At 39.6% G+C, this 20,704-nt stretch overlaps 2 protein-coding genes across 7 annotated transcripts in view; one reads left to right on the top strand and one right to left on the bottom strand.

Moving 5' to 3' along the window:
• The window catches only part of SCYL3 (SCY1 like pseudokinase 3), an 18,093-nt gene extending 16,600 nt beyond the window's left edge, over positions 1–1,493 (top strand). For all 3 annotated transcript variants that reach the window (XM_064454582.1, XM_064454583.1, XM_064454584.1), the window contains one exon: positions 777–1,493. In XM_064454582.1, the coding sequence (XP_064310652.1) occupies positions 777–839 (63 nt within the window). In that variant the 3' untranslated portion in view covers positions 840–1,493. The remainder of the gene's footprint in view (positions 1–776) is intronic.
• Positions 1,323–20,704, bottom strand: FIRRM (FIGNL1 interacting regulator of recombination and mitosis). 4 transcript variants are annotated; one of them, XM_064454578.1, is made up of 24 exons: positions 20,490–20,701; positions 20,007–20,037; positions 19,207–19,295; positions 17,892–17,996; positions 17,186–17,326; positions 16,021–16,177; positions 15,567–15,651; positions 14,876–15,014; positions 14,317–14,397; positions 13,125–13,189; positions 11,307–11,455; positions 10,212–10,320; positions 9,526–9,712; positions 8,434–8,516; positions 7,996–8,047; positions 7,572–7,665; positions 6,719–6,900; positions 5,914–6,036; positions 4,859–4,954; positions 4,281–4,394; positions 3,743–3,847; positions 3,359–3,439; positions 2,477–2,590; positions 1,323–2,178 (listed from the first exon to the last, which is right to left on the bottom strand). In XM_064454578.1, exons 1-24 carry the CDS (start codon positions 20,595–20,597, stop codon positions 1,993–1,995), a joined length of 2,676 nt encoding a protein of 891 aa, XP_064310648.1. In that variant the 5' UTR covers positions 20,598–20,701; the 3' UTR covers positions 1,323–1,992. The 4 variants fall into 4 exon arrangements, with proteins under 4 accessions (XP_064310648.1, XP_064310649.1, XP_064310650.1 ...); XM_064454579.1 differs by lacking the exons at positions 20,007–20,037; positions 20,490–20,701 and adding an exon at positions 20,388–20,452; XM_064454580.1 differs by lacking the exons at positions 20,007–20,037; positions 20,490–20,701 and adding an exon at positions 19,871–19,927.

Here is a 20,704-nt window from a genome sequence, read left to right as displayed (position 1 = left end):
GAAAGAATGGCTGAGATGTTTCTCCATTTCGGAGAACCAGGGAGTTAGTTATAAAACTGTCAAAGCAAGCAGGTAAATCCCCTGAGCCCCATCACAGAGACTCCAGAGACTGCTCCTGTTTCCTAGGAGGGGATGTAGCACTCCCACCTGAACTCATAACTGCTAGGGAAGAGGTGTTGATTTGAAGTTGTTTCATTAATTCAGCCTCAGGAGAGCTACCACAGGGGTAGCAGGCAGCATGGGGAGAAGAGCCTTGGATGTAAACTGAAGTTGCTTACAACATTTGAAAATGGCACACTTCATTTTTGAGAAGCACTGTCTTGGTGTCAACCCCATTTTGGGAGGGCATCACTCACTGTAGTGCAGTAGTAGAAGAGCTGTGTCAGTGGACAGGCAAGATCAAACTCAGTGTTAGAAAACAGCAGGACAACAGCTGTTTCCTAAGGCAAAAGACATAATCTAGTTTATAGCATGCTGTTCTTGAGGGGAAGTGGTATTGCTACAAACAGTTCTTGCTTTAATTTTAAGGAAAAAAATACAAGAATCTCCCTGTTACTTTGCTCTTTGTCTTTAAGGTGTTTGCTTTTGTAGTTAAAAGTTCATTAAGATAGAAAGCTGCAACTACTGGCACTTCACGTTTGGTCTTAAGAGGGGCATTTGACATTCTGGATGAATGTCTTGCTCTGCCATGGCAAGCCACAAAGGCTACTGCAGCTGTGCCAAGTACAGAAGTACAGCACACACACCTTAACATTGATAATTTTACATGATTCTAGGCTGAACCTGCAGGCTGGGGTGAAGAAGAGGAGTTGAACTGGGAAGATGATACTAACTGGTAATGGGACTGAAAGAGACAAAGGCAATTTATGGTGTGTTGGATTCTGTAAGAGAAGTTGCTGCTTCCCCAATACAGTGGATAAGTACCTCAGCACTGCTTTTGCCCAAAGGCAGGCACTTGCTGCAGCAGCCAGCAAGATCCTATGGGGCCTGATCTCTTGCAAAGGATACTCCTTTCCAGTCTGTGCCAAAAACTGCAGGGGTGAGGCCTGCATGCTCAAGCAATATGCCCAGCTGTGGTGCATGCTGCTGCTACCAGAAAGAGGAACAGCCTGATGGGTGTGTTGGTGCTGACATGCCACTGGAGGCCAAGAGGGGTGTAAGCAATTGTTCTAGAACTCATCCCTGCTCTGAAAAACTGATGAAAATAAATGAAAGTCACACTGAGTTCCTTGGTTAATGTGCCTTTTTTTCCCTTTTTTTTTTTTTTGAAAACAACTCTGTAGAAAGGGCTTCTTCAGCTAAGAAGTTAAAAGACAGATGACTTGAAGATGAATGTAGTTTATTCAACTTATTTATTTCTGTTTATATAGTTCTGTCAGTAGATGGCACGAAAGGTGCTACAAACTGTGCAGTGAAGGACCACTGAACACAAACTGCTTAAGCACCACATTGTTTCTGCTGTTAACTGCCAATAAAAGATTATTTTTAAAAGATGACCCTAGTGTGGAGTGGAACTAGTAGCAGAGGTATGTTCAGAGAACAGTACAGATCCTCAAACTGCTACCCCTGAGTGTATTTTTAAAATTAAGATAAAAACACCTACTGCCTGGTCACCTGTACATGACAAGAACAAAGGTAACTTACTTTTACAATAGATTCAAACATCTTAGTATTCAAAATACAATCTCATGAAAAGTTCATCATCCAACAGTAGCTTAGGAGAACAAGCTATACACTGGCACTATACAAAAATGACAGCTCAGATACACAACAGCATCCATTAAAATACATCAGTCCTTCAGGCAGTTATGAAAGACAGGCCAACGTCTCCTACCTCAGATCATTGTGGCACATTAACTGAGACCCAGCAGCACCAGAGAGCATCACCCTATGTCAGTTTTCTTTCTTCTCCAGCAATCATAGTACTAAGGCATCCCTTCCCTCAGAAGAGGGAGCGAGCTGTTTCATTGTCTCTCAAACCTGCTGAGCACCTTACCGTACACTGTCTCTGAGGATGGCTATAGCTGTATGTAGAGCCTCCAGTTTCACTGCAAGCCAAGCAGGGGGTGACCCTTTCCCAAGCAGCAGCTTCACAGCCTCCACTGCCTCCTCCATCGTGCCTACTGCTGCCTTGTACTGCTCCTCAGAGGGTGGGTGACATGCTCTTTTTGCCAGAGGCTGCAGATTTAAGCAAACATGAGACATCATTTATAATGCTCTGTGTGAGTGATCAGTTTTCATCCAAATGCAAGAAAACTCTGATGGAGGGGAGCTGTAAGAGACTCCCCTACCTTGTGCAAGTTCTTGCCAGCTGGCTGGCAGTGCAGAGCATTCAGGTATAACATTACAGGCCAGGAGTGCATGTGACCTTTTTGCTTAGAATATGGAGGGCAGCAAGAACATCTTGAGCCTCTTTAGATACTTCCCAGAACTGACAGAAATTGACAACAGACCCCAGGTAAAGAAGTGCACATACCTCTCCTGTTGACTCCAGTTCTCTTGTTGTTTTCATAAACTGTGCACTGCAAGTAATCCTTTCTTGTTTCATGCGTTCTGTTCGTGCTTCTGTTGTCTCTTCTACTTGCCTCGTCTAGGGAGAAAGCCACAGGAGAGGTAATAAAACCAAGGCACACTATGAGCCTTTCCAAGTTCGATTTGTATGGCAGTACATGGGGGAAGGAGGGAGAGATCTTAACGTGCAGTTCCAATTGAGTCTATTTTCTCACACACTCTTCTGAGCAGGAGATTGAAGTTATCTACAACTGTGGTGTAGCACCACTGGCAGCTATCAGTTGTGTTGCTAATTATCTGTTTGTCAGAAACTGCTCATCCAGAGAGCCCTGCCTTAGGTTACAGCATGATAACCACCCCCTCTTGCCCACTGTGTTCTGAATGAATAGCCATCTGCTCTTAAGAAATTTCTTTCTGACATGGGAAAGGACTAAGATGTTTCATATATGTTCAATTAACTTTCAGAAACTGATCCAAGAACCACAGGAAAAGGAAATCACACGAATGGAATGATGAAATGCTTGTCTTTTCAATAGATAACCTTTCTGCTTACAACAAAACTGTGCAGTTTAATAATTTTTTTGTTCAAGGAGGGAAAGGCAAAGTATTTAAGTCTAAGTCGGGAGGTACTGGAAGAGCAGAGTGCATAGGAATAGCAGTTGTTAATTCTGCTGATTAAAGCAAGTAGAAAAGTTCAACCAGATCTCAGTTAACGGAACAATTTATTTCAAACGTACTTATTTAATTGCCATGTGGATGATGCAAGTATAGACACAGGCAGCATACAGCTTATTATGGAAACGTACAACATCAGCTAAGAAAGCAGTAAAATGATTCAACAACATACCTTAGCCAGAAAGCTAACAACTTTGTTCTTAGTTTCTTCAGAATTAAGGCACTGAGGAACAACATCTTCATGGCTTGTTTCCTGTCAAAAATGTTGACTAATAGTTGCTTAGTACAGTCATATTAGCAAAGGAATAGACAGAGAAAAATGTTTCTGTGACAATCCCTTCCTTGTTGCAACCTATGCTTAATTTTCCTTCACTTCCAGCTCCTGAAATCACTTAAAATTGCATTAGCCCTTGTTACTATTGATGCACAATAGCATCTGTAATACTAAGATCCAAATAGATCAGTGAAAAGCAGCAAACATTTAAGATGGAAGAATTTCTGTACAATAAAATTTAATACAGCCAAATACTTGCATCCAGAGTTCTGCCATGCTTACCTCTGCAAAATGTGTGAATGCCTCCAATGCATGCTGATGAATCAGCCAGGTCTGGTCAGCCAGCAGAAAAGCAAACACACACGATAACTGGGGTACAACTTGCCTCTGAAAGAGCAAACAACACATCTATCAGTTCCAAGGAGTTAGTTGTGCATTGTGATTCGTTATTAAAGAATCGCTCTAAGGTCAAGGGCCAGGTTTGTGAAGTGCAAAAGCGCTACTGCCCTGCCCGACACAAAAACACTGCAAGGGAGGTGACATGTTCTGTTCTTTCTTTGTGGAAGTTCAAATATCCGTCCTTTCTAACTGTTGGGAAGCAGCAAGCAAATGAATAAACCAAGCATCTCACATGCACTCAGCAAGCCTTGATGAAAAAGAAAACTGCCACAGACCATTAATAAGTCTCCAGGATGACTACATCATGGCGCTCCTGGATGTATTCTATTAACTTGATTCTTTAACTTTTCATTTAAATAAATAGCATATTTTTTCATCAAAAGACTGAAGATTATCTGAATAAGGCCACAGTTACACTTACCTGTGCTTCTTGTGGTATAAACACCTTTCCCATAGAAGAGAGAAAATCCACCATCGCTAGACGAACATGATCGGGGGGACCCAGCTGGAAAAGGGAAGACTGCAGCGCGAACACCTGCAGAAAACAAATCCCAGCGAAGCACCATCAAACAGATTGCAGGTGAAAACTGTTGTGACTGATCTTTAAATCTGAGGACATTGATTTTGGAAAACTGGACTGAAACCTACAGTAGGTGTGCTACACCTTGAATGAAACTGGCTAGGATAAAGCAGCTGCAGCATACGTTTTAGAAAGAGATAAGCATGCTCTATAGCATAACCATACATCTCAGTTATCTTACAGAGTAATGGGATTCTCAAAAGCCATGTTAACCAAAGTGCCATATATTCAGTTTAAAGACCAAGAATGTAATCAAGGAAGAAATAAAATTAGGAACCTCCACATGTTAAGAGAAGGTCAGACCATGAAATAACTAACTTGAGATTTCAGTAAATCACAGAGAACTTGGTTTTAATGAAGTAAATTATTCATAAGAAGGTGGTGGTGTTTTTGTTTGTTTGTTTTATTTTGTTTTTTACCTGAGTAATCAGTTGAGAGTCTAATGCTTGGATGAAAAATTCTAAAAGGTGAAGTAATAAACACAGTGTTTGCTGGAGACATGGCTCATCTGAGACCTTCAACAGAACACAAGATATTAGTAACATTGCATTTTAGCTTGTGGAATAACTACTTAAGAAAGAATTTAAAGTTACAGTAGTTCTCCAGAATTCTTCACCTAACTTCACATGCGTAAAACACCACAGCGTAAGCAGCAGCAGAAAATATTAAAACAGTAATACCAATATTTCTAGGTAGTCATATTTTACAAGACCCTTTTCTTTGATTTTTTTTTTTTTTTAATTAAGAGTATGTCTTACCCTCCATTTCCTTCCTCCACTCACTAGTATGAGCAGCTGAAGATTATCTGCAGTATTTCTTTTCACTTATTAGTTGCCAAATACCTTCACAGAATGGCTGACATTGGAAGAGACCTCTGAAGGGGCACATTGTTGCCTCTTTTTCACCCTCACTCTCAAGCTTGCTTTTGGTTTTTTCCCCCAGAGCATGATCCATGACAATCCTTTTTTCTTTACTGCAGTTGCAGAGAGGGACAGGTATTCAGTCGCAAGGGAACTGCCTTACCCCCTTGCTCTCAAATACAGGAGGAAGGTTACCAGCTCTGTAGGTTTTCATGTGCTAAGCTATCTACTAATTAAATCACCATGAGTTTCACTCACATTCCAATGAGCATTTAAAATAGGCCAAATGTGTAACTGGTACAAATCAGAATGAGGTATTTCAGACTTCTCATTAAGCAAGTCTGAATCTGACACTGAGTAACAGACAGAGCAGCAAGGAGCCATATGTGTATGGAAAATTCAGGAAAACTCAGGAAAATTCAAGCTCTGCTTCCCAGAGCATGCGCCTGCCTAATACATAAATCAGGTGACAGTGGGTGGGCAGCACAGTTCCACCGTGCTCTAGAGAGATGGTCAAATCCAAGTAAAACATACTAGTAACAAAGACATGATGAAACAGCACCAGCCTCTCAAAGACATCATGCTTTCACCATTGGAGCAGCAAATTCTTTTACCTGCTTAGCCTGGAGGAAAGTCCAGAACTGACCAAGCACTCCCAGGATAGATGCCTGAAGTTCCGCCTCCAGAGTGTCACCAGCAAAATTGCAGGCAGCCAGCAGGACAGAAAGGGCAGTATTCTAGTAGGAAAAAAATGTGTAAGACAGACCAAAATAACCTACACATAAAACAAACCAAAACCCCAGGCTCATATTAAACATCTAAAGTGATACAACATGGCCAGAAGCCCAATGTGCTGTGTCAGCAGTACAGTACAGCTAATCCACCAGGCCACCTGCCAATAACACTTCCAAAGTGAGGAAACCATCCATTACTTCTGTGAGTTTCACATGGCGCTGCAGTCATTAGCTGCATTGGCAGGCAAAAGCTGGCAGCAGATGCTTCACGTGGAAGCCTCTGGTTTCTCACACTCCTTTGCCAGGAGACCAGTAAGCATCTTTCAGATTTGATGCTGCACAAAAACAGCCAGGACTTCAAAACTTAAAAATAATTGTATGACATAGTATAAATCAGAAATTCTGAAGAAAAATACATCTGCTCACCCAGAGAGCAAACAAATAGAATAACTAATAAACCACATGGCCTCCCCTATCATCACTCAGAGCAGAGTGTCCTAAGGTGCTATGTACTACAAGAAAGTATTGAAATAAGAATTCTTGGTCATGCATTTGCCAGTTAGGCATGGAAAAAAGCTGTGTGACACACCGAAGAACAGAACTGAGGTGACAGCAACAGAATCCTTTTAGTTTGGAAATCCAGAGTTCACACACATTTTTATGAAGAGAACTAAGGACGCTTTACCACAGGTCGGAGCTCTCCCAAAGCATGCCTGCTGTTCAGCCACCACCTGCACCGGGCAAGCCCTGCCACACAGAGCTGACACGCCACTTGTTTCCTAAGATCAGGATTCAGGGCCTTGAGGGATATGTGCTGCCACACAGCTAAGTTCTCCTCCTCTTCTGGAAGAAACTTATGAGTAAATTCTACCTGCAAACAAATTTAACAGGAACTAAACAGACCAGAAGAAAATTTGATAACCTGTCAGAAAGCTGAGAAAACAAAATGCACTACTAGTTTGCTTTAGAAATATGACATGAAAAAAATGGTGTAAAACCTTTCGTTTAAATATAATCCAACTTTTTTATATAAAACCTTATAAAACTGCCACCTCCCTTGTGGCACCAGACAAGGGCATCAGAATGATTAAGCAGCTTCAGCTGCTTGAAGCAACAGCCCTAGCAAGCAGAAGAAAGAGCTTTAGCCTCTCCAAGGTATACAGAGAAGCACTGACAGGAAAGGATACTATTCTTATATCTGATGACATGAGAACACTTATGAACACCAGTTGCAGATGCAATAACAGGACATACAGTTTCAGCAAACCTGGAAGACGTGCCACTTTTCGTACTTAGTCAAAAACAGGACTCCATTGCCACCCAGTAAGGCCACATTGTTACCCAGTAAGGTATACGTGCCTTTGTTGTTTTTATTAAAGAGCTCATCTGTACAAATTAGGATCCGCTACGACAAAATAATATCAAGGACAGCAAGTGGGCACTTAGCATCCTGCCATTTCTGAGGAACCAGAAGAGCGTATTTTAACACAGGCTCTTTACTTAAATCTCTTATATTTAAGAAGGTGCTGGTGCTATACTTGCCTGATGATCTGGAGCCATCAAGAACAGCATACGCCTCAGCAGAACACCCAAGGCAGACACCTGGTAGCAGTCACTGGGCCAAGACTTTATCTGAATTGGGAAACAGGGAACAATCAAAATAAGGAAGAAAAATCACCACTTGGCAAATGAATTCTGTACAGAATGTCCTGAGAGTTATGTGGGATCACAGCAGTAACACTAAATAAAACAATGCAGGACATGTTGGAAATACTAGGCATATTGCTTTATATTTTCAAAGTACTGCCTTTGCTAATTATTAACACAATTGAGGAATTAAAACAATCTCAATTTTAGATTTGGAAGAAAGATGAAACTCCTGGCTTCGGACATTTAGAAAGTTTGCCAGTAGAACTAGGATTAAAACTGGCACCGAACTGCAAACATCTCTGTGCTTCTTACCAAGTGGGCAATCACAATGACATGGTGAGCACACAGTTCAGCTGTTCCGTACCTGGAATATGAGAGAGAGAGAGAGGCTTGAGAGTCTGTACTTCCTACATTTTACAGGCTAAATATAATAAATCTTGTCTGAGAGACGGCCATTTCCTCTAACATATTTAAACTTGATATACACAGACACAATTTACTTGAGAGAACCATTCCAAAAACCAATTATTGAATAATAGGAAAGATATGTTCCCCATACTTGCATGAATGTAAAAACAACTAAGCCATTTCCGCTCCTAATTTTCAAAATATGCTTTGTATCTGAAAATCTAATTCCGGGACAGTTTTTTCTTAAAAAAAAATCTCTCTCAAGAAATTAAGTACAACAACAGAACCAGGATTTCCTGGATCTGTGGAAATCCTGCTTGACCTGGAATAAGAACATCTTACCGGGCAAGGAAGCACCACGAGTCCATTGCTAGCAGAGACGTGATCATGCTGGAACCGAGCACAGCATCCAGCAGAGCATACTCCTGAGGAGAAGACAAATATGTCAATTCAACACAGAAACAGACTGCAGGCCTACTATTATTTTTTCTCCACTAATTAGCATAAAACCTAATAAGATTTTCAGCTTATTGAATTTAAATCGTTTTAAGAACTCGTTTTCATACTCTATGTTCAGCTACACCATCAAGCAAGCAGCTACACCTTTAGTTTTGCATACTTTGTACCTGTACGTTCACTTCAACAGGCCGAGGATCCTTCGCTTTTCAGAATATTTCCTCACATGCATCCCTTCTTTGCAAAGCAACTTTTATGATTTAAAAAAAAAAAAACAAACCCAACATATTGCCAATTTTCTTCCCAGCTTTATTGGTATCAAATAAAGTCTTTTCCTCTTTTAGGAACACCAATTTTATCTGAAAGAGGTATGTAGCATTCAGGAAAAAACCCTAAATGAAGGCTACAATTTTTGTGACTACTCTTAGCTTTATAAAGCTTTACATTGATCTAGAGGTTCTTTTGCCTATGTGGAGGAAAAACTGAAAAACTTTTTAAACATTATATAACATTAATCAAAGCCCAGAATACTACTGTGAAGTAGAAAAATTTGCTCCTTGCATTTTATGGTATGTTCTTAGCTGGAATCACAATATAATCTCTAAACATTAAATGCTACTTTATTACTTCACGGTATAGACTAACAAAATCAGGTAAATTTAATACAAGTTGAATACTGCATAAAAGGCAGTTCCAAACCTTTAGAACAACTTGACCTCCCCCCCTCCCAAAGTGAGAGGAAGTTTCCAACACCACTGAGGTTCTCGAGAACTTGTATGAAGCTTTGTTTTCCCCTTTCCCACAACTGGCATCTGCTGTACACCAAACTCCAGTCATGTAACTATCACGGCTGCCTTCTACAGAACCATTCATACCTAAGCATCCCTTTAGAGCTAGATTGTTAGAAAGAACTCATTCTTTTTTAAATAGTACCTATGCGTCACAACAGCTGAAGAGATAAACAAAAAACAATCTTACCAGCTGAGGAAAGTGAGATGGGAGTGTGGAAGCAATGAAGGAGCACAGGTGGACACAGACATAGTGATACAGGGTGATGGGAACTGCTGGCTGTCCTGTACTGATCACCTCTGGCAAAAAAACAGGGAGAGAAAGCTCTCCAGAACATTGCTGGAAACTGAAGAAGAGAGCTGAAAACAAAGACAGGCTGCAAGGATTTAAAAAAAAAAAAAAAGGAAGAAAAACAGTTGGGTTACAGGTATGCAAATCCGAAATCCTGCAAACAACATCTGTACTACAGAATGTGTCTCTGACCGGAAATGGTGGCAACAACTTCAGTGCTTTTACGCCAGATTTACGCTCCTGACTACCTTCCTCTTTTACAAATTCAGGTGATTATTAGAGGGTTCAGGCATAAAAATGCAAGATTTTAACTTAGTGAAAGATCAACAAATTATACACACATCTTTTTATCCTGGAAGCAGTATAAATACCATTCCTTTCCTAGGAAAACAAAGACATCTCTGGCTCTGTATCCTTCACTCCTGAACATCAGATCCTGTTTTTCTCCACACAAGGATGTACATCTATAGAGTCTGACAAATTTTGCTATTTGGTTGTGAGGGAAAACCCAACAACAGAGCCCCTGTTTGCCCATACAGGCCAATTGTTGTGGTGAAGAGTCAGAGTGAAAACCTTTTTAGTACCTTTTTCCTGTGTTCCAGAGAGTTTGCACTTCTTCAGGCTGAGAGGACAGCTTGTCCATTATGGTAATCAAGATGAGACACTGGGGCAGCTGCTGCTCAGGAGGGAGACCTGTGGAAGTTAGGGGTTTTTTGGGTGTGGGTTTTTTGTTTGTTTGTTTTAAATATGATGTTAGTTGCCCTGGTAAATATACTGTGTATGCAACCTGGCTTTTAAGCAAGTCACAAATAATGAACGACTGATGAAATATAAAAGATCCTAGTAAAACAATTGGAAAAAAAAAAATCACTTATAGACAGAGCTGGGGTGGGAGGGAGGGAAAAGTTTCATCATGAACATTATGTTTGAAGTGGAAAAAAATGCAATATCCTATTTCAGGTAAAAGCTAAATAAAAAGTCCCCGTTCTGAACTGTCACTGCAACATGATGCAAAGGAGTTACTATCTGGGTGCCTCACACTTCCAGTCTCCTTGAAAGCAGTGGATGCCCCAAACACTGAAAACAGAAAGTTTTCTTCTAAGTATGTAAGGATCATCACAAGGCCAGACTGCACATGTGGGAGAGGTGTCAGCCTACAGAGAGAAAAGGAGCACTGATGCTCACACCATATCTGCCATGAGGTAGCACAGCTATTGGGATTATGACATGCTGGTCAGGGCAGAAATGACAGAAAGCTAACCATTTTCAGTTTCAAGGCATTCTACTTTCCACAGAGAATAAGTAATTTAGAAAAATAGCTGTCTCTCTCCACCAACAGAACAGCAGAAAAATTTCAGCCTACTTTGAAAGTTTGTGACAAACATGGAATGAAATTATGCAAAACAGCAGAACTGATAGAATTTCTGTTAACCACATTAATATTGAAGTTACTGTAAGTACTTTGGAGAAGATGCATTCAACAGCAACATGAATTATCTGTTATAAAACCCATCTGAGTTAGCGTGCAACTGACTACACCACAGCACTTACGAAAGAATTAGAGGCAAGCAAACTAGCACAGAATATGGCTTGTGGCCCAGAAAGTCAAAATATCAATCCTGATCCCTTAGAGGTGCTTATATAGTACTATAGCAGTGGTAGCTGTATTGTAAACCCACCTAACTTTTCACTTAACACTTGCTCCACAAAAGGGCTAAAGGGAAGAAGTTGGTTGATGAGAGGGTCCAGAGCTACAAGGAAAACCTGGGATATTTCATCTCGATGAACTTCTGAGATCTCTGGAGCATAAAGACTAGGAGGAAATTTGCTGAGGGGGGGACAAAAAAAAAAGTTAAATAGTCTCAGTAGCATTTTCAGTAACATTACTTTTCAAAAGAACTACAAAAAGGCAAATTCATGACTTCCTTGTTATTGGGAAATAAAAGACAGGAAAGGCTCCCCATTATAGAATATCTATTATAGCTGAGAGTTACAACTCTGCATTCAGCCTTTAAACTAGGCAGCACAATCCAATATTTTACTAAACATTGAAAGAAAACCTGACAAGCTCACAAAAAATGCATGTAAAATACATATAAGAAATATACTGAATCACAAAAAAGAAAAAAGAGTCAAGCAACAAAAAGCCAGAAACACACCTGTATGCACAATTTGACAGTCATAAACGTGACGGCACTAACTTAACACATAGCACTAGTAAAAGGGTACCACAAATTCTTTGAAGAGAAAAAAACATGGGACAATAAGAGAAAAAAAGGAAGCAATAAGAGAATAAAGCAAAAGAGATCATGAAATGAAAACCATCTACTCTTAGAGCTTATAAAGTAACTGTAAAAATGCTACCTTCCTACCCAAAAATCCTGCTCAGTTTTGCTGAGTGAATAAAAGTTTACAACCTTCCACTTGAGAAAGATCTACAAGGCAAGTTAGAAGAGGAAACTTGTAAAAAAGTATCCACCCAATCTTGCAGTGAAACATGCAGCGAACTCATGAGCACATCTCACTGCAGAACTTGGTTTCAATTCCAAAAGAACTACTGACACCCGCCCTCTATTATTATAAAGCCCACTTTCCCCTATTCTTCCCCACTATTGGAGCAAATAGACCAACACTTTTGAAAGAAAAATAACGAGCTGCTTGCAGACTGTGATGCTTTATGAGCATAACATTAAAAAAAGCATTTTCTTCCGGGAGAACCAGAGTGTGCTTTTGTGAGATTTCACAAGATCCTAACAGAACAGTGAAGCTATGAGAAGTTTCAGGATACTTGGTTTCTGATACTCTCTGCCTTGAGGACAAGTGTTTCCATACTTTGTCTTAACACTGAAACAATCTGTCAAATTGTTGCTGCTGACACCTGCATTTAGTCTTGGTTTTTGTCCTTCACTAGAATTTAAGATAGGAAAAAAAAAAAGTAACATACATATATGAAACAGAAAGGAATTAGGATTACCAGGGAACGGTAATTCTAAATTGCCTTGACTTTGCACTATTTGACTAACATCACACTACCATTTGTTTCAAAGAGGAAGGCACACTGCTGGGCTGCTGTTTTAGCTCTGCCTAACTGCTTCATTGCAAGGTGACCAAAGGGCAAATCCTACCTTCACCTTTAGGAACAAGAATTTTCAAATGACATTGTATAAATAGACCCAGTGCCCAAGACAATCAATCTGCACGTTCTACTCATAATGTCAACATTTTCTAACAAGTTATCAATTGCAACAAAGGTAATGTCTTGTCAATATCAGACACACAGAGCCCTGATCAAGAATGGGTTTAAGGTACCTAACACCACACAAAAACGTCCAATTTATTAAAAACATTTTTTTAGGTTTCTGTAAATGAAGAAAGAAAGTAACAACTCTGGAACAAGACTGTATTTTTATATCTTAAACTACCTGCAACTTTAAGAACGTAATATTGGAGATGTTATTAAGATACTATCCATAATCACTTATTTATACGTCACTTACCTGTATATCTGAAGAAAGAGCTGATGTAACTGACAGCACAAATTGGAGAAGAAAGAAAGAAATTCCTGCAAAAGCCATTAATTTTGAATGGTACTTTTAATATAAAAATATGTGATTAAATACACTTTCTGTTCTGCTATATTGGTGTGTAAAGTACTACACTGTAAAAATTGGTTAAGTTCTAATAATCCAGGCCAAATGCAAAGCAAAAAAAAAATTCCTAAGATTGATTACACTTCATGTGTGTATACATAGTAAGTAAACCAATTAAATTTATAGGCTTCTTTAAAAAATTAGTAAGTACAGTTGTAATAGCCAGAGAGCGCTACAAAAATCTGAAGCGCTCTCATACATGCTGTAAGGCTGTTTTACCCTGTTGCAGTGCTACCTACTTTGGTTGTTGCTCTGCTCTGGTTGGTTCTTGTGTCGACACAACCAGAGCAGACCGTCGACACAACCAGAGCAGACCGTCGACACAACCAGAGCAGACCGTCGACACAACCAGAGCAGACCGTCGACACAACCAGAGCAGACCGTCGACACAACCAGAGCAGACCGTCGACACAACCAGAGCAATAACCAAGCCCCTGCTTTTACCCCATGGGACAAAACAGTTGCAGCATGCACCTTCACTACTGTTCCTCAAGAGCAAAGATTTTTCACATACATTCTTAAAATGGGTAGATTTATAGCATGCCTTCTAATAATGAGAAAAATAAAGCACAGCAACAAAGTGTGAGGGCCATAGAAAGAGCAGGAAGTTAGTGTCAGAGCTAACAAGAGTATGTGGGTGTTTCTTCTAAGGCCACATCGTTTTCAATTGTTGAAATCAGGAACAATTCTGAAAACTTAGCAACAGGTTTCATCTGCTTAATTCTTCCAGCTAAATTACTACTGCATTGACTCAAGGCTGCCTGTAAAGACCAGACATCTCCTACCAACTCCTCAGTGACATGGCTTGTAACAGCTTATTATTCTTGTTTGTTTTCTGTTAAATCACAGCAGTAATCCCGCTTAGGCTTCTGAGTATATACAGGTGGAAAAACTCCAAGCAGGTTATGCACAGATGTTAATTATACCACCCACGTGGTGGTCATAAATTGTTAAGATACTATGCAGTACAAAATCATTCTATTTGCAGACCAGTGGCTTAAATTTAATACTAATACAGAATTCAAGTATTAAAACCTACCTTGGTGTAGTGTACCAGGGAATTAGCAAAGAACCTGCACAGCTTGACAGTCTTCTGGAACAGCCTGAGGTCAGTGCCCTCCTGTTCAAAGAAAAGACATTCTAAAACTTAATATACAGAGTAATAAAATAAAAAAGGAAGTTAAATAGGTTTTGAACATTGTTAGCAATCTCAGAATCCACAGCTATATGGGAAAAACTAGAAATATTCAGTAAGCCTCAACATTTTTATAGCAATATTCAGAATTGAAATATATCTTTTGATTGACCTTGGGATATCATCAGTTTAGGAAATAAAAAAATTCCCATAGAGTATGGTGGAAACTTATTTTCAGCACCCCACTAAAACATCCCCAATCTAAACAAAGCTATGGGCCTCATTTTCACATGGTTTCAAAAGAACAAGGTATTCTGCCTGCCACGTGAAGTAAGAAAACCCAAACAAACCCCAACAAAAAAAACACACAACACCCAAACGCAAACCACTCCAAGCCATAATACAGCACAAAGAATTTACTCTCCTCAAGCTCAACGGCAGCTTTGGGAGTTTTGTAATTAACCTGTATCTCTGACATCTTCATTTGCTCAGCCAGTTGCAAACAGGAGTGAAAAGAAAGAAGAGTGTCCTTGCACAGCCCACTGAGGATGTCGCTGTGTTTCAGATGGCACTGCAGCAGAGAATGGTGTTTCAGGCTTTGCCTAAAAGATAGGAGTATAATCAGATATTTAAGTGTCAGAAGCAATCACGCAATGAGTTAGGACAAATCCAAAGAACTAATTCTGCTGTTTAGGCTTTTATACAACACCAATTGGTGCAATATATGTGTACACCGAAATCAGAAATTTAGAGAGAACAACCCTCTCCTCATTGTAGCCATGACCGAAACACAGAGGAGAGGCAGGATGAAAGTACAAGAAAACAAGCACAACTCAAGCCAAAAAGGCCTACAAAATTGCAGGTCAGACCTCTTAAGATTGTTTATTCAGACAATGGTGTTTCAAGTTTTCTTCTGTATTGTAATACAAAAAGTTAAGCTTCTGTTAGTTTTTCACATACAATTCCTAACTACCTTCACTGGCAGTGCCTTTAATACTACTTACTAGCTAAATTTTTTAATTTTCGTAAGAGCTAAATTGAATTCTCTAATTCCAATTTTATTTGAAACTCTGCATATAAAGCTATTGGAATGCTGGTTATTTAAAATCAGCCTGTTCGTATTACAATCAAACCCAAAGAGTTCAATGACATACTTGATTATGAACTTCCACGTATTGGCATGAAGAGCATGATCCATGTTGGAAATGACAGAGCATATCTCCAGCACAGTGTGGATTACTAAGGAGAAAACAACAACAACTACTGAGTTAAATCAGGTTCATGAGTTCACAGCTATGCTCCTCCCCTAGGAAACAGCAGCAATCACAAGCACTAAGAGAATACCACCATATTGGTACTGAATCAGGAAAATGGCTCAGCACTTAGGTGCTGCCCCATCCTACAAACCTACACAACATGCTCCATCCCATAGAGAAAGTTTTAGAAGAAAAATGGAAATATTTCAAGCTTCGAAATGCTGCTTTCTGAAAGGCTGGTCAGGACAGCAGGAACTGACCATGCTCAGAACCCTGTTTTAAAAATTCAGACATACTCTCTATAGAAAAAAAGACCGAGCAGGACTGAAAAAAACATTAGGCCCACATATACCTGACACCATATCTGTGATGTTATCTTCCGCACAGCCCATGGAAATCATATCAAGCAGTTCCATCAGCTGCTTCTGAAGAGAGTAAGTTTCCTTGAACATAGCTTGTAGGAGGTCAGAAATCAAGTGCAGATGCCCGCAGTACACTGATTCACTGTCCTGTAGGAAACAGGGAAGAAGAGGTTTAAAAAACAAAGTTCAGGATTCACAGCCTGATTTTCCACATGCTGAAAACACTGAGAGCTTTGTCATACATTTCACTGGAAATAAGAACAAGGCAGAGATGTACGTACTTTTAACTCAATACGCAGCTAGATCGGCAGCTTCTGGTACCAGCCCCTGTTCACTAAATATAAAATGCTATTCATCTGCAGCCTCATCAACAACTAATGAAGTCTGCCTGGCTCTCGTGAGTTTAGTGGGCTTTGGATTAGGCCTTGATGCATGAACCTGAGATCATATTTCTGAACAAAACAGTACAAGATTAGCAAGAAAGGAAGTAGCATTCAAAAGATACCCCAATAGTGTCAAATAAGAATTGTTAAATAAAGGCACCGCACTTGAGTTCAACACGGAAAGCTTCTGTAAATATTCCATAAGAAAGAAAAATTGAAAAGTGAGAACGAAGGCCAACCAAAAGCTATTGTGTCCTTATGACAACCTTGTTTTATTTTCACTGCCGTAGAGGAATTTACAGTTGCATCTGAAAATGCAGATCTGAAACTGGTATACGTTACTCATTGCAACTAACACAAAGGTCCCAGTTGTAACTTTCAATCCACTCTGGAACTTGCATAGAAATAAGGTCAGCAGCACCATTTGGTAACCATTTGTAGCTCGCAAAATACTGCAGCGCTCAGAAGCACACAGATGTCACAGAGAGCCTGCGTTCATAGCAAAACGTTCAACTGACACTGACGCAAAATATGGAAATTGCAGTCTGTGCCTTCCACTACCAGGCCAGATTTGCTGGGCAGGCAGCTGAAAAATCATCTTTGTACTTGTGCACTAAGTACATCATATAAACTATTTAACAACTAAATTTAAATTAAAAACACACAAACAATTCGACAACAGTATTATTTCAAAATAGGATCTTCTTGCAAAGTGAGCATTTCCTAAAAGCCAACCAACGTAAGAATTTTCCTCCTTCTAACACAGACCTACCTTGCAGTGTGTAAATGTGTTCTTTATTACATAAAGAACCGAGGATGGAAGGGTGCGTATACTCTCCAGAGGCACACACTCTTGCAGTGTGCATACATATCGTACACAGCCAGTCAGAGTTTCCAACAGTTGCACCATAGTCTTAAAGCAAGAATAAACAGCAACAGTCAGTGCTTTTTCCTTCCTGCCGTAATTCCAAAAGCATCTTTTCTTAGCTGAATCACACCTAGATTATTACAGCATTTAAAGTTCACTGCTATGGCATAAATAAGTAGCTTGTTAAAGATGAATGAAGCTCCATAAAATAATATCAAGCATTTCCAGACCTTTTCTCTGATACCATATACTCTTTGAAAGTTTCATCTTTCTTTTGACTACTGTTCTCAATGCACCAAAATTTTAAAACCCTGAATTAAGTGACTGCATAAATAGGTGCCAGATTCACTCTTTAAACATGGAGAATCACATACCATTTGTACTAGACAATTTGAGATTTTTTTAAAAAATTCTGATTAGCATCACACAATAAACGTAATCAAATAATTCACAAAATTTTAATTGAACTTCAACTGCAAAGTTAGTTCAAATTCCATTTTAACCAGCTGGTTAGTAGCTAACAAAAACAACCCAGAAACCTCTTAACTGTGTAGGTAAAATCAAAGAATAATGTAAACACTCCTTTGACAACTTATTTCATGGGACTTGCCTGTAAAAGATTCCTCACAGTACTGCATAACTCTGTATTCTGGCTGGTTAATCCTTTGGCCTCACTGGATAATTCATACATCAAGTTATCAAATAACTGTAGAGTCTGTCAGAACAATATAGAACTTCAACATTTTATTTCTAAACATACACACACAAATACTAACACCATTCCATATCTGCTTGCTTACTTTGCATGGAGTCCTGGGCTACTGAGGTAACTCACAAGGGAAAACGCTTTCTAGCATTTGAATCATAAAGCATGATATACCCAGACACAAAAACTGTCTTACATTTTCCCAGATTATAGACAAAAGCTATATTAGCTATTACTTTTTATACAAATCTGTTAGTAAAACAGACTTCCTAGCTAATTCAGTTGAAATATATACCTCATTCTATCAATGATTTCTTACTTAGTTAAAACCACACCATTTTAAATGGAACTGCATTTTGTCTGAGAAAAATTAGGGGTTTTTTTTGTTGAGAATGCTCATTAACAGTTTAAATACATAAAGAAATAGCTCTGTGACCTACAAACAACAATTTCTACTCTAGTTGAGGTCCTTGGATATTTTACAGGTGTAACTGTTGAGGCCACAAAGACAGCGTGCACGATATTACCTAAACTGGTATGGTAGAGTAAGCCTTGTTCAGGACATGCCTGTTATCAGCCCTTTTTCTTGTAACCTCCCAAATCTGCTACAGGACATAAAATAAGGTAAATGGAAGTCAAGCAGCCAGTTTTACAGGCTTCTTAAAATATATAAGCTGAGGCCTGAAACTTAAAGGAGTAATTCGGCACTGCTTTACTTCAGTTAAAATGTAATACAACTACAGCACAAAATTCTCCATCATTTAATCCAAAAAGAGAACACATGTTAGGCCAGTATGATCTAAAAGTTTATTTACTGTATTATTCACAAATATCACAATGCTTATTCATGATATATGACTGTCAGGTTCTTCAGTTCTTTTGTCCCGAGAGGCTACCCCACATAAAAATTGTCCACCTTGGTTATTTTATAAAAAGCCCAATCTTCTTCAAAAGAAATAAAACTCAATTCTGTTACGGAACATAGGAAGTAGAACACCATATATCTGATCCTCTTCCCACTGTAAATAACGGTAACAATCACAGAAACAATCCAACAACACAAAATCGTTAAACTCTTAAAGGGTAAAATTTTAATTTCAAGTTTTGTATCCAAAGCAATAATTATATCATGGGACCTCAAAAAAGAATCGCTGCAGTTTATGTTGGTTTTTAGCACTGGACTGACTGACAATTCCACATTTAATTGAAGCCTTCATACCTTAGGTAATACTTTTGAGAAAAAAGTTTGTTCCAAATCTGCAAGGCTGATATGAGGCAAAAACATTTCAGTCAGGATCCTCAAAACACCTGCAAAGCAAAAAATTGATATAAACTTAGAGAAAAACATGTGATTTATCAGAAATACATAGCAACCTACCAGATAAAACAAAAAACTGCATCAAGTAGAAACAGATCAGATATGTGGCAACGTAACATTGGCCACATATGTTAGCTAAAAAAAAAAATAATCAAGTAACAATAAGAGCTCCAACCTGCATAAACACATCAATAAGAGCATTGCACCTGGGTATGCTTAGTTGAAGGCTGAGCATAATTGCCCATCCAACTAGAATTTTCCATATCCCAAACTGTAAATAGTTGCACATTTAACATGCTGGTTAGCACTAATATGCAACAGTGAATATTAACAAGACTCCTAAACAGTTATGTATCAGCCACATTTTCTTATCACTATCAGGTATTACCAGACTTCTGCCACCTGTGAGATAGCCGCCAAAAGACAATAAAATACAAGATAAAACGCACCCTTCTTTCAAGCATCTAAAAATCTTAAGTAGTGGGAAGGAAAAAGCAGCCTTATATGCATAGCTTCTTTATGAGCTTCTATAAAGCTTATTCAGCATGCAGTTAGGGTAACATACAAGGTCCTGTAGGATTGCTGATGACCGTGAAAGTCACTCGCTATAGCATAAGTACTTTTAAGTAGTGCAGAATTTATCATGCAATTGCAATACAAAGATCCTTAGGAAGAGAAGGCACTTCTTGGTCACTACTTACGAATATGCTCAGCCCAGTCTTCAGACTCTTCGTACATTGAGTAAAAACGTTAAAGAAACTCAAACTTGTTCTGCCATAAAGGTAATCTTTAAAGCCTCTGCAGAAGTCACAATAACTTCTCTCATGCTGTCCCACGTACACTTCATCCATCATATGAAATTAGTGGGGGATGCCGCAATGCAGCCAGACACACCTCTGGCTGGGAGGGAGGGCAGTTACCTACAGTGCTAAATGAGACCACACGCTATTTTCTACCGTGAATCTTCTTATTTCAGTAAAGGGCTGTACTCACTCCCAGTGAAATACTGCACCCCGCTTTACTATCCTGTGTCAACCCCTTAACAAAGGTTGCACCATATTCCCTCCCACGGATTTATTTACCTGAGCTGTGCAATGCTGAAGGGGGAGCACCCCCACGCCCCCCCACCCCGCCATTTCGGGGCAGCTCCCTGCAGTCACCCAACAACCGAACCATCCTCCCAGGAAGGATATAAGGAGCCGGGGCAAGACAGTAGGAAGCTCTCGGCGGCAGAGACCCCAGTCCCAGCCTCCCAGCTCTTGCAGGAGCAGCTCAGGATCTGTCTGGGACATGGCGCCCACTCCATTTACCTCAGGATGGGGCAACGGCGGGAAAAACTTTCCGCCGCTATCCCAGCAGCCTCCGCGCGCCCCCCCTTTTCCCCGGCGGTCGCGCATGC

Source organism: Phalacrocorax carbo, chromosome 6 (genome assembly GCF_963921805.1).
Source record: "Phalacrocorax carbo chromosome 6, bPhaCar2.1, whole genome shotgun sequence".
Classification (NCBI taxonomy): Eukaryota; Metazoa; Chordata; class Aves; order Suliformes; family Phalacrocoracidae; genus Phalacrocorax; species Phalacrocorax carbo.
The sequence above is the reverse complement of the archived record's forward strand: the minus strand, read 5'-3'. Positions and strand labels throughout refer to the sequence as shown.